The 14122-nt window shown below is 43.8% G+C and overlaps 2 protein-coding genes across 2 annotated transcripts in view; one reads left to right on the top strand and one right to left on the bottom strand.

Moving 5' to 3' along the window:
• The window catches only part of LOC133440368 (zinc finger protein 37-like), an 801383-nt gene that overhangs the window by 591601 nt on the left and 195660 nt on the right, over window positions 1-14122 (top strand). The window lies entirely within an intron of this gene.
• LOC133440350 (zinc finger protein OZF-like) overlaps window positions 1361-14122 on the bottom strand; it is a 30786-nt gene continuing 18024 nt past the window's right edge. The window contains exon 2 of the mRNA XM_061717592.1: window positions 1361-2843. Coding sequence (XP_061573576.1) covers window positions 1735-2843 — 1109 coding nt within the window. The 3' untranslated portion in view covers window positions 1361-1734. The remainder of the gene's footprint in view (window positions 2844-14122) is intronic.

The raw sequence follows: 14122 nt of genomic DNA, 5'->3' as shown, positions 1-14122 counted from the left end.
ACCAGAACAAAGGATGAAAACTCCTGCGGTGAATAAAAGGGTTTACAGTTCACAAAAAGTGTCTCTAAGTGAGGACTGCAAGAAACTTTTAGCACTGTGGCATCTGTACACCAACCTTCGTTTATATAGAGGCAAATCCCGCCGCCTTTTCGTTTCCCTGATGATTCCTTGCAGCGATCCGCGCGGATGAGTTGGAACCCCGGCAGCCGTACTGCGCTGTCCGGGATCAGATCACTGAGCCAGGTTTCAGTAAAGCAAACGGCGGCAGATCTGTTAAAATCCCGGTTCTTTGTGATGAGCATAAGAAGTTCATCTATTTTGTTTGTAAGGGATCGGACGTTTCCCAGGTAAATGGAGGGGAGCGCGGTTCGGAATCCTCTCTCTCTCAGCCGCACGAGGGCTCCGGCACGTTTCCCCCGCTTGCGTATCCTGTAAAGCCGGTAAACAGCGGCTGCTGCTCCGACCAGAATCTCTTTAAAGCTGTCCGGATCGGAGAAAATTGGGCAAGATGTGCCGGGAGAAGACTTCCTAATATTAAATAGTTCTTCTCTGCTGAAGGTGACCCGTGAGGGGCAGCAGAAAACAGGAAAAATAAACAAAAAGCAGAAGAAAAACAGAGCGAAAAACCGTGGCGGCCGTAGGCGGCGCCATCTTGCATATAGTTACAATAACACAGCATGGATCATGTGAATTACATTGTTTTGACTTAGTTTGTCCCATGAATTATCACGATAATCTGATGTACGCGCAGCTCCGATTTAAAATGCATAAAGCCTTTTACAGTTTTCAGCGAAGTATAATATCATATAACTATAATATCACAATATATCGTAAAATTTGGATACCGCAATATCGTATTGTATTGTATCGTGACTCAAGTATCGCGATGTGTATCCCACATCACACTCATTTCCTCATTCACCTTCAAACCAAATGTTCTTGTTTTCTAAATCAATAAAAACATTTTAAAAGGGAAATAAAAGCAAATCGTATCTGACTGCACTGACTTCTGAAATCTTCAAGGTTTTTTGTTTAATGCTGCAGATATTAAAGTTTATAAAATGGTGACAGATGGTTGGCTGTTTTGTTTCTGACGTGTTGATGGTTGCATTTCTTCTTTTGTCCTCGTTTCTCTGAAGATTCTTCATGTTTTTCAGAGGAACGTTGTAAAAGCTCAACACGTAAAAATATCAAACTTGGACTAACCTCTGAACAGAGTAGATGGAGAGAGTTTAACAACATGGAGCTGCAGATTAACTTTACAAAGAGAATGTGAGTGAAGAAGAAACAGAAGGGAAAAAGAACGTGTGAGAGAGGCTTTGTCACGTTTAAAGAAACTTCAGCACATCAACAGCTCTTTATTTGCACCGTGGAGACGGCAAGTTACCAACAGCAACAAATAATATGATTTTAAGAAGGAACAGGAATTCAAACAAACTCAATGCAGAACTTTAAAAAAAGTACACAACTACATTGTTCCCTCTGCGCCAAGTTGACGGAGAAGCATAAATCCGGGTTGAACCTGCAACCCTTGTGGGGAGGGGATTAGGCTCATCAGCCACAGGAGGTGGTGGTTGGACTTCTGCAGGTCAGACAGGAGTGGACAGCTGCCCCCGGAGGACGACAATATGAACTTCCTTTGTCACGAGTCGCCAGACTTCTCCTCCGGGTGATTTTCATGTGATTCAGCAATATACTTCTGCGGCTAAAACCTTTGCTGCACGTCTGGCACAATTATCGCTTCTCACCCGTGTGCGTGGTTAGGTGGCTTTTAACAGCTGATGATTGAGTAAAGGTTTTTCCACAGGTGTTGCACAGGTACGGCTTTTCACCGGTGTGGGTCCTCGAGTGAACCACCAGGGCGGAACGTTGCCTGTAACTTTTTCCACATATTTTGCAGATGTAGGGCTTCTCGCCCGTGTGCGTGATTATGTGGCTTTTAAGAGATGATGATCTAGTAAAGGTTTTGCTGCAGGTGTTGCACAGGTACGGCTTTTCACCGGTGTGGGTCCTCGAGTGATCCACCAGGTGGGAATGTAGCCTGTAACTTTTTCCACATATTTTGCAGATGTAGGGCTTCTCACCCGTGTGCGTGGTTATGTGGCGCTTAAGAGATGATGATCTATTAAAGGTTTTTCCGCAGGTGTTGCACAGGTACGGCCTTTCACCGGTGTGGGTCCTCGAGTGAATCACCAGGCTGGCACTTTGTGTGAAACCTTTTCCACATGTTTTGCAGATGTAGGGCTTCTCGCCTGTGTGCATGTATATGTGGCTTTTAAAATTTGATAAGTGTCTAAACGATTTTCCGCAGGTGTTGCACAGGTACAGCCTTTCGCCAGTGTGGATCTTCATGTGATCCATTAAATTACTACTTCTACTAAACTCTTTCCTGCAAGTGCTGCAAGAAAATACCTTCTTCCCAGTGTGGGTCCTGGTCAGCTTTGATTTACAGTTGCTGTCTGACGGGACAGCAGCATCTTCGTGGTCACCGTGTCGTCTCATTGGCTCCGGATCTGCAGTTTTACTGGAGTCTGAGCGTAAACTTTCAGTCCCTTCCTCATCTTTGTTTTGAGCTTCAGGAGAAGTGTGCAACAGCAGCTGGCCACAGTTTGGTCCTGGTTCACCATTTTCAACTTTCACATCAGCGACATTGACCAATGAGACATCCACCTCTACGTCCTCGTCCTTCATCTCCTGACCGCTGGAGTCTTCCTCCAGTTCTGTAGTCTGTGGATGCCCTGGTTCCTCCTGGTCCGGGCTGCAGCTCCTCTCCAGGTTATCCAGGTGCTGGTCACTGAAAACCCCGTCCTCCTCCACCTTACAAACATTTTCTTGTGGATGTTCTGGAATTACAAAAAGACAGGATTTTAACAAGTCAAAAGTGTTTCCCACTGTTGATTATTTGGTCGTATTTGTGAGGTTTAAAGTTTGTCCTGAACCTTCGGTCTTCCCCTTCAGCTATGTAGTATAATTGAAAACAAGTGCATTACTCTGTGTTATCATTAGGTGGCACCAGGGTTTCCGTTGTCCGGTAATTGCCGGACTTTGTCCGGTAAAATATGCCGAAGTCTGGTATTTTATAATCTCTCCGGTCAAAATGTCCGGTGAAAATACTCACTGGTGCTGCGGGACTAGAGTCCCCGGGAGTACTGCGGAGGGACACGCCGAGCCCCGGCCTGGGGACACGCCGAGCCTCGGTGCCGGGAGCCGGGAGGAAGCAGAGCTGCGGCGCCGACATCCACCTGTGCGTTGATTTATGGTTCCGCGTTGCACCGACGCAGAGCCTACGGCGTAGAGTACGCGTCGCCGCGTACCTTACGCCGTAGGTTACGCGCAAGCTTCTGCAATAATTATTTATTTTTTGAAGTTACGCTCGCGAGTCAATTGACGGGACTTATTTTATTTTAAATACCCTGCTTTTAAATAAAAATACTATTAAAGTACTTGCATTGATATCGTACTACTGCATATGATTTATTTCTAACCTCAATAAATTCATATAGCCTATGTGACCGGAATTTCAAACATTTGTCCGGTAAATTGAAACCCTGCCGGTCACATTGTCCGGTGCCAATTTTTTCTAGCGGAAACACTGGGTGGCACTGTGACTGTAGGAAATCTAGCAGAAAATTGGAGTCTGGATCCAGAGATTTGAACTGTTTCTTGTCGCCAGCGGAATCGACGGAAAGTCTGATTCAGTGAAAAGAGCCACGTTCCTACATGTGGCCAGGGATGAAGCAGGCCTCCAGACTGCGACCAAATGCTCGCATTTTGCGACCAAAATTTGAGTATGTGCGACTGAATTTCATGTCCACTCGCACACGTGCGACCAGTAAATTTGCCAGTGTTTTTTGCCAGCGTTACACCAACGCGTTGGTTTGTGTTGGTGTAACGCGGAACCATAAATCAGCCGTTAGACTATCCAATTAAATCATGTTGGACATTAAACTGACGCTGTTGTAAACCAATAAAGCTAGCCAGAGCCTTGGTATCAGCCAATCAGAAACAGAGGAGGGCTGGTTCGCCCCCGTCCCTCAGGGCAGACGACTTGTCAGAGACTGGGGGACCAGTAGTCACGTCATTTAATTCACATATGCGCGTGGTGTCAAACTATCAAACAATGAACACGGCGTCAAAGAGCAGAGGTAGCGTTAACAAAGCGCAAATTTTTAAAACTCGAACTAAATCAAGTTTTCTTTTGAAAAAATGCTGAAAAAAGGGTCACTAAGAGCCGGGGACACTGCGCTTCTTTACCCCGCCCGCCTCCGCTGCCCTCGTGAACAAAACAAACATGTGGAAGCGGCCGCCTGAGAAATCAGCGCAGAAAATGCAGAACCAAAGTTTACTCCGTACAGACAGCGGGCTGAGCAGCACTGTTAATGCTGGAAGTTACTTGCTGTTTGAGCCTGTTTTTATGCTGCCATGTGCGTTAATCTCCGCTCACTCAGACAACTACCTGCATTGTAAACGGACCTCACTCGCGCAGCACGCGAGGAGAGCGCGTCGTACTGTAATACAAAATTATGATTATTACACCTACTACAGACGTCGCCGTTAAAGTACATGATCTTTTTTCGCATGTATTTTTTCGTGTCCAGTCAACTGTGTGCGGGCAAAACTTGCAGATCATTGAATCGCCAGGCACGTTACACACAGACAAGGACACACTCAGACACACCCCCACCCGTGCAAAACCAGTGTTCAGTGTTTTGGATATTTCAGCTTAAATTTCAAAATGTTATATAAGTTCAATGAAGTTCATATTATCTATATTTACTAGCTTGTTTGGTTTCTTCTGTTATTGGACACACAGTTTGTCATGACATACCTGAAAAATCCCTGATGCTTCATGGCAAGCTGTGTGTCTGGTGACAGAATAAATTAGACAAGCTAAAATTATTTGTTTACTGCATGAGCTATTGATATTTCCTTCTTTTTTGCACTTTAAATGGATATTGAAAGACCCATTTGAGTTATTTATTTTTTAGTTATTTCACAATAATGATTGTGAAATTATTATTTCACTAGTTATTTTACAGTCGTATAATTCAGGAAACAGCTCAAAAAACATTTTTAATAACACTAACCCACATCAATATCGGATCGGATCGAATCAAATGGTGATAAAAAACAGAAAACAGAAGGGCTAATACAGCATTTAACTTTTTTACTTGAAACCTTTGGGAAACGACCGCACGGCAAAAAAGGGGCCGTTCTTAAAGTGTGCTGCAGCGCATAGATGGCGGGGGAATATGAACTGGCCTGAAACATTTTTCAGTCAAAAATATTTTTTTTGCTTTAATCCCCGAATTCATTAATCTATTATGAAATACGTATTACTAATACACTGAAATGTAATAGAAATGTAAAAATTTGGTTAGCATGTAAATAAATGATGTGCGCTCCTAAAATTTCTGATTGTGCCCCTAAAAATGTTCAGTTAGGGGCTACTGTGCTCCTAGTGAAAAAAGTTAGTCTGGAGCCCTGATGAAGCAATTAAAGGTATATAACACTTTTGACTTCAATGAAGACGTAGATGACTATGATACATTGAAAGAACTCTGCCAACATTGTGAGCCAAGGAAAAATGTGACGTATTTGAGGCTCCTGTTCTTTATTCAAGTGCAAGGAAAATCAGAGACTGTTGATGCATATGTGACTGATTTAAAAAACAAAGTGAAAGATTGCAAGTTTGAGCACCTCACCGACTCACTCACTACGTTTACATGCAGCAGTTTAATCGGGTTTCTTATCGTATAAGACATCGTTCGGACTTTTAAACTGCATGTAAACACCTGAACCCGATCTACTTCGGACTTATGTCTGACATTTAGTAATCAGGTTGCAGCACCAGATAACCGGTTCGCAATCGGGTTGTTAACGCCATGTATACGGGGGATCGGATATTGCAGTCTGCACATGCTCGAGAATTTCCTCTGGGGGGGTTCACCCGGAAGTGAAAGGGGGACGGGGATGGAGTCACTGGAGCAGATCAAAATAACGTGAGTTGCTAACTTGTTGCCTTTGTTCAAAGAATGTTTTGTTCTGTATGTTCTGTAATGTTATGCACGTCGCTTTGGATAAAAGCGTCTGCTAAATAACGGTTTACTTGTACATTTAATTTAGCCCTCAAGCGTGCGGGGGTGAGGGGTTATTCAATGTAACTTATGCTCATGTTATGTTTCACTACCAATAACACATTACATAAATTATAACCCAACTCCAGCATGTGCTGGGGCGGTTTGCGGCCGAGTGCGACGCGGCAGGGATGAGAATCAGCACCTCCAAGACCGAGGCCATGGTTCTCCACCGGAAAAGGGTGGCATGCCTTCTCCGGGTGGGTGGAGAAGTCCTGCCTCAGGTGGAGGAGTTCAAGTATCTCGGGATCTTGTTCACGAGTGAGGGAACAATGGAGCGTGAGATTGACAGACGGATCGGTGCAGCGTCCGCAGTAATGCGGTCGATGTACTGGACCGTCGTGGTGAAGAGGGAGCTGAGTCGAAAGGCGAAGCTCTCGATTTACCGGTCAATCTACGCCCCTACCCTCACCTATGGTCATGAACTTTGGGTAGTGACCGAAAGGACAAGATCGCGGATACAAGCGGCCGAGATCAGTTTCCTCCGCAGGGCGGCTGGACGCTCCCTTAGAGATAGGGTGAGGAGTTCGGTCACCCGGGAGGAGCTCGGAGTCGAGCCGCTGCTCCTTCACATTGAGAGGAGTCAGCTGAGGTGGCTTGGGCATCTGTACCGGATGCCTCCTGGACGCCTCCCTAGGGAGGTGTTCCAGGCATGTCCCTCCTCCCTAGGGAGGTGTTCCAGGCATGTCCCACCGGGAGGAGACCCCGGGGAAGACCCAGGACACACTGGAGAGACTATGTCTCTCGGCTGGCCTGGGAACGCCTCGGACTCCCCCCGGAAGAGCTGGAGGAAGTGTCTGGGGTGAAGGAAGCCTGGGCATCTCTGCTGAGGCTGCTGCCCCCGCGACCCGGGAACGGATAAAGCGGGAGAAGATGAGTGAGATGAGTGAGTGATAAATTATAACCTAATTCTGTGTTAAATGTGTTATTATCCAACTGCGTTCCAACTTTACAATACTTTTTTGGGCATTATTGTCTGACTTTAATGAAAATACGTTTATATTATAACACACTGATCAGGTTTAATCAGAATACTGATTTAAAACCAATCACAGCTGTTTTCCTGGGTCAAAATGAACCCGGTGTGACTGTTTATAAATCAAAGTACCTAAAACACAGTTTAATGAAAGTAGTCATGATTATATTTGCAAATAACATAAGATGGAACCAATAATGTGATTATTCTGACAACTAGACAAAATAAATCCATATGTCTGACATAAAATGAATAAACTATAAATCATTTTTCATTTGTGTAACCCTCTGCAGAAGCAGCAACAGAGATGGGGGAGAGTCAACAGCAGCGATGGTAGAGCAGTTCCCCGCTGCAGAGGAACTCTGAGTTACCAGGTAAGTTCTGCAATATGCTGGCTGCAACAACCAATGCTTTTTTATGTTTAAACATATGCCCACGTTAGGACATGTAATAAGTTTTACACCAATTCTGTCTTCAGACACAAGTGCCCAGAGGCCTGGTCGGAGGCGGCAGGGGCAAAGAGGCGATGTCGCCATCCAGCCCCTCACGGCCAATCCCCTCCAACCACAAGCCTGTCTACCGCAACCTCTACACATGGGAAGATATTTCCTTTTAGTTCAGCTTTTGATACCTCTACAATTTGCACATACAAATGTTTAAAATTTGTAAACCTTTTTCAAACTTGTACATGTTGATATTTTGTTTAAGATTTGTATACCATTTTGTATCTGTTCATAATAAATGTAACACACCAACACTAATATCTAGCTCTTTGTTTGTAATAAAAGTGAAACACATAACTACAAATGAAATTACTTTATTCGTGGCATGAAATACAAGTGTGTGCTACAGCAAAAAAGATGAAGGAAGCTCTTACAACTGAAAACTTATGTCATTTCATCAATGAATGTGGTTTTACTGCTATTTCAACATTTAGAGTCATCACCATAAAAATAACACCAGAAAAATGTGACAATTTTCACCTGTTTCAGGTAAATTTTCACTTGAAATAAGTACGAAAATCTGCCAGTGGGACAAGATTTATCTTCTTATTACAAGCAAAAAAATCTGTAGATTGTGAAAATCTACTTGAAACGGGTGAAAATTGTTGTTTTTTCCAGTGATGAGTCTTGTTTTAAGTGTAATGAGATTTTTTTTACTAAAATGAGACATTTTAACTATAAATAAGACAAATATTCTTGTCCTACTAGCCCTGCAGCAGCTAGCCTCAACCAGCCCTGCAGCAGCTAGCCTCAACCAGCCCTGCAGCAGCTAGTCTCTACTGGTATCTCACAGTATCTCACTTCAGTGATGGCCGAGAAGCTGGAGATCATAGAGCTAAAAGCTGAGCTCCGGGCCACCGAGCAGCTCATCCAGGACCTCCTCCAGCGGCAGTCGATGCTGTGCTCTCGGCTGTCATGCCTTGAGCTTACGGATTGCCAGCGGCCCATGGCTTCGGATGTAGCGGCTGCATCTGCTAAACCCCCTGGCCCGACGTCTCCTCTCACATGGTCATCTGTGGTAAATGGCCCCAAAAGGCTCTCTCTTCCCCTTTACGACCCGTTCGGGGCCGGCGGGGAGGACATCCCACTCTCCAACTTCTTCTCTTCTTTGGCGGAGCTCTCTCCGGACCCGGTTGTCTCTTCTCCTCCTCCTGCGCGCGCGGGCCGTGTACGAAAGCACACTTCACCCGCTAATGTCACCTCCTCCTCCGGCTCGCAGTCCCCTAATGATGATGGGCCGGTGTCTCAGAACGCTGCGGTCTCTCCCACTCGGCTCTGGCACGGGTCACCCTCTTGGGCATCGGTGGTGCAGCGCGGCGGTGCTGGAAATGGACCATCCTCCCGCAGGAAGCGCACATCTCCCAGCAGCAGTACCTCCAACTCCCGGACTGCCTCTCCCTCTGGAAAGCGTCCCCGAGTGGGCTCATCGCCGGCCTTTTCCACTTTTCCCAGCTGTCCTCTTCCTCCTGTTGCCACCGCAGCTAGCACAGCTAATGCTAGCCGCCTCCTATTTCCACCCCCAGAATGTATCCTGGTAGGTGACTCCATAGTTAGGTCCGTCGCTATCCCAAATGGTATTACATATTCTTTCTCCGGTGCAAAAGTCTGTGACTTACTCCTGCATATCCCTGCCATCACTGAGCGTCACCCGTCTGCCCACACTGTGATTGTGCATGTGGGTACGAATGACCTCAGGTGTAGGCAATCAATCAAGCTCCAGGATGATTATGAGCTACTAGCAGTGACGATCGAGAGCCTTGGAAAGATTTGCATTTTCTCTGGCTTAATCCCCACCCTCAGAAAGAGCGTTGAGATGTTTAGTCGTCTCTACAGTGCTGATCAGTGGCTAAGCAACTTCTGCTCAGCGTGTGGCTATGGCTTTATCAGTCACTTTGACTCATTTTGGAACCTGAGTGATCTGTATAATCATGATAATTTCCACCCCAGCAATAAGGGAATCACAGTTCTGGCCTCTAATTTCTGCCACCATCTATCCAGTCTCGTAGACTGACGCCATCCCCCTGTCTCTGATAGCCCGCTCATCACTGCCGCTCCAGCTCTCTCATCTGTCCAATTTACTGAATGTGCAGCAGCATCCTCCCAATGTATGGAAGACCAGGAAGGCCAAAAAGGATTTTCCTGGTTCCCCATCCCTGTCATTATAAATCAAAGAACAGATAGACAGACCGAAAGCAGGTATCGTCAGAGAGTAAGCACTTGTTACCTGCGCCCGCTGTCTCCTGCCTCTGCCGGAGCTACTCCAGTTGAGTCCTCTGTCAGAATGGCTCTGCTCAATGCTCGCTCAATTGCAAATAAGACATTTCTCCTTAAAGATTTATTTATTAGGGAGAACTTGGACTTTCTGTTCATCACAGAAACTTGGCAGCGAAATCTTGAATTTTCTTCCATAAATGAACTCTGTCCTGCAGGCTGTAGCTCCATCAGCACGCCAAGGCTGTCTGGCCGTGGTGGAGGTCTTGCGGTAATTTTTAGAAACTCCTTTAACTGCCGGTTGGTTAGTACTGAAAATTTCCCCTCTTTTGAGCTGAACATGTCAAAAATTGGTCAGTTGAAGCCCTTCTATTGTATTTTAATCTACAGACCTCCTGGTCCAGCTGGCCCTTTCCTGTCAGATTTTACTGAGCTTTTATCTTCGGTTATTAAGTTGGAGAAAGTCTTAATTATTGGTGATTTTAATTTTCACGTTGATGATGCTACTTCTAAAGCTGCTTCAGAATTTCTTGCTATTACTGAGTCTTTTAACTTCACACAACATGTCTCTGGGCCCACACATTGTGCGGGACATACTTTGGACTTAGTTTTTTCATATGGTCTTAATGTTGATGATGTTTGCTTGATGGATTTCCTTGTTAGTGATCATAAGTGTGTTCTGTTTGACGTGTCTTGTAAGCTGGATCTGCTGCCCCTTAAACAATTGTCTTGTAGACGCATCATCAACCAGAGCACAGCTGAAAAATTCACAGCTTTATTTGACCCTGATGCGATGTCAAACCATGATGACGTGGAGTCCCTGGTCCAGTTATTTAATGAGCATTGCTCCTCTGTCTTAGATGTGGTGGCTCCTTTTAAATCCAGACAGATCCCTACTGCCAAGTCCTCACCCTGGGTAGATGAGTCAATCCGTGATTTTAGGCGGAAATGTAGAAAAACAGAGCGCTTATGGAAAACCACCAAACTGAAGGTTCATCGGCTGCATCTTAAAGAGCTTTTTATCTGTTTGAATGACATGATAAGGAACGCCAGGATTGCTTATTTTGCCAATCTCATCTCATCTAACAAAGGAAACTCAAAAGTCCTCTTTGAAACGATAAACACTATTGTCTCTCCCTCTCCGCCACAAGTTCCTGTCTTCTCCGTCACTGACTGTAACAACTTTCTTAAATGTTTTGTGGACAAAGTTAGTGATATCCGGGCAAATATCCCCCCACCTCCGAACCGTAATACTATCATTGCTTCCTGCCCTACAATTTTAAACTCATTTTCTCCTGTTTCTTTAGAGGACATCTCTGAGCTGTTGCACAAAACTAAGCCCTCATCTGGGCCTATGGACATCCTCCCCTCACTGTTGTTTTTAAATGTTTTCAGTTCCATTGGCTCTACCATTTTAGACCTGATCAATCTTTCCCTTTTATCTGGCTTTGTTCCTAGCCATTTTAAACATGCTATTGTTCAGCCGCTCCTGAAAAAAACAAATTTAGATCCCAGCCTCCCAACTAATTACAGGCCTATATCCAAGCTGCCACTGTTATCAAAACTACTGGAAAAAGTTGTTGCAAAGCAGCTTACTGATGTTTTAGAAACACATAACTTGTATGATGCCTTTCAATCAGGTTTTCGTAAATTACACTCCACTGAAACAGCTCTTCTGAAGGTCACAAATGATATTATGATGGCTGCTGATGATGGGAAGTGCTCCTTATTGGTTTTATTAGATCTCAAATCTGCTTTTGATATCGTCGATCATGCTATTCTCTTAAATAGGCTTAATCTGTCGGTTGGTATTTCTGGGACTGCCTTAAATTGGTTTAAATCATATCTTGCTGACAGAAGTTTCTCAGTTTCTGTGGGTCAGTTCATTTCAAACACAGCGCCTCTGTCATGTGGTGTCCCACAGGGTTCTGTTCTGGGTCCCATGCTGTTCTCCCTATATATGCTGCCTCTTGGACAGATTATTAGCGGTTTTAGTGGCATCTCTTATCATTTTTATGCTGATGACATCCAGTTATATTGTTCTTTTAAACCAAACGATTTTAACCAATTGTCCATTTTTAACAACTGTTTGGATGCAATTAAGATTTGGATGGTTGATAACTGTCTTCAATTAAATTCAGACAAGACAGAAGCCCTTATAGTTGCTCCTGAAAATCATATCCCAAACATAAAACAATATATGGGGTCTTTAAGTGCCTGTGCTCAGCATAAGCTAAGAAACTTAGGTGTCATCTTGGACCAATCTCTGTCACTCGACAATCATGTCAGTCATCTGGTGAGTTCATGCTTTTTCCAATTAAGGAATATAGCTAAATTAAGATCCGTGGTTACCAAGGTTGAGATGGAGATGGTTGTTCATGCTTTTATTTCTTCTCGCTTAGATTATTGTAATTCTCTTTTTACCTGTTTAAATCAGACCTCCTTAAATCGTCTCCAAACTGTCCAGAATGCAGCAGCCCGGCTTCTAACTAGTAGTAGTAAGAGAACACACATCACTCCGATTTTATCCTCTCTTCACTGGCTTCCCATTAAATTTCGCATCCATTTTAAAATACTGGTGCTAACTTTCAGAGCTTTGCATGGCCAAACACCACAATACATCACTGACCTCCTCCTACCTTATGCGCCAAATCGGGCTCTTAGATCAGCACACCAATCGTTACTGTCTGTCCCTCAAACCCATTATAAATCCAGAGGTGACCGTGCTTTTCAATCTGTTGCGCCTAAACTATGGAATGCTCTCCCTTCACAACTGCGTTTTCTAGAATCATGTGAAGGCTTCATGAAGCAGCTGAAAACGTTTTTATTCAGACAGGCTTTTGGTTAACCGTTTATTTATTGTGTCTCTGCGTTGCTGCTATGTTTTTAATGTGCGTTGCAACTATGTTTTTAACATGCCAGCCCAGTGCTGTTTTCTGTACCTTGTTAATTTTATCTAGGTTTTTATATATATGTATACTATTGGTATCTTTTCTTTTTAATCTCTTTTAATTTGTGTGCCTTCTTTTAATGTAAAGCACTTTGTGATTTTATATCTGTGAAAGGTGCTATATAAATAAACTTTACTTACTTACTTACTTACTTAAGATTTTGAGTTTTTGCAGTGATCCATTTTACTTATCCTGTGATATTGATAAGTTCAGAAAACTGTTTTTTATTGTTGTGTTTTGATGTATTTGATGTAAGCCCAGTGGATATTTAAAGCTTACAGAAGGCTGCATTTAACTGCTGCTATGTCATTCCTGCAGTATTTCTGCAGGTGTTTTGGTCAGTGCTATTATTTGTAATATATTATATTATTTGTAATCAGCACAAATTATCTGTCCCCATATGATAAAATCCACCATCCCCCCTGATTTATTTTTTACAACTCGAGTACTGGTTATAAGGGCAGGTAAAACTCAGGCAGGCTAATTAATTGGCAGAATTATTGATTAGCAACCATTTAATTCAGTAAAGGACAATATCTACATATATATCACTTCCACTATTTATTTATTTTTAATTTTCAAAACACTTACAGTGCAACAGTTGAACAATAAGAGAGAGGAAAGAACCTGGCTGGCCCTCCTAACTTGTGTCTCAAGTCCAGTCCTCTTTCCCTAATAACGACACAATTGTCCAGTAGAAAACTTGTGACTTGTTTCCACTCAAGTCCAGTCTCCCGTTTTTGCTGGGAAACTACCGTATTTTACCCCTCTTTCCCGCCGTCCTCCCGTATTAGTATTTTTCGGTAAATTTCCCGTTTTATAATATAATAATTTTTAAAAAGGGTTATTGTGGCTTTTGCGCCTCTCGCAAGGTTAGTGGCAGCAAAGGGAACAAACTCGGAACAACAAATCAGACCAGGTCGTCGTACGACGTCTTTTCTTGTTGTTGTTAAGTGGAGGTCAACCGGAGGTGGCTCTTTGTTGAAATGGTTACCATGGTTACAGCGCCACCTAGCGTCACGGAGTCAGCCATGCTCTGGCCATTTATCCGATCTCTGAACAGCATGTAAACTCAGACCAGTGATCCGGTCTTCTGCATGTCGTTATCTGATACGATCAGAAATCCCATCTCTTTGCTGCATGTAAACGTACTGACTGACACTTATTGATGTAAATGTTCACACATCCAAGTGGAGAACAAGGTGGATTGAGGAAAACCTACAGTATGACCCTCGCAGAACTGGTCAGTGCCAATAAGGCAGAATGAAACATCTTTATGTAATCTGAATTAGATGACATATATGACACACTGCAATCAATCTCACTCTAATAAAGTACGGTAGC

The sequence above is a fragment of the Cololabis saira genome, chromosome 3 (genome assembly GCF_033807715.1).
Source record: "Cololabis saira isolate AMF1-May2022 chromosome 3, fColSai1.1, whole genome shotgun sequence".
Lineage (NCBI taxonomy): Eukaryota > Metazoa > Chordata > Actinopteri > Beloniformes > Belonidae > Cololabis > Cololabis saira.
The sequence above is the reverse complement of the archived record's forward strand: the minus strand, read 5'-3'. Positions and strand labels throughout refer to the sequence as shown.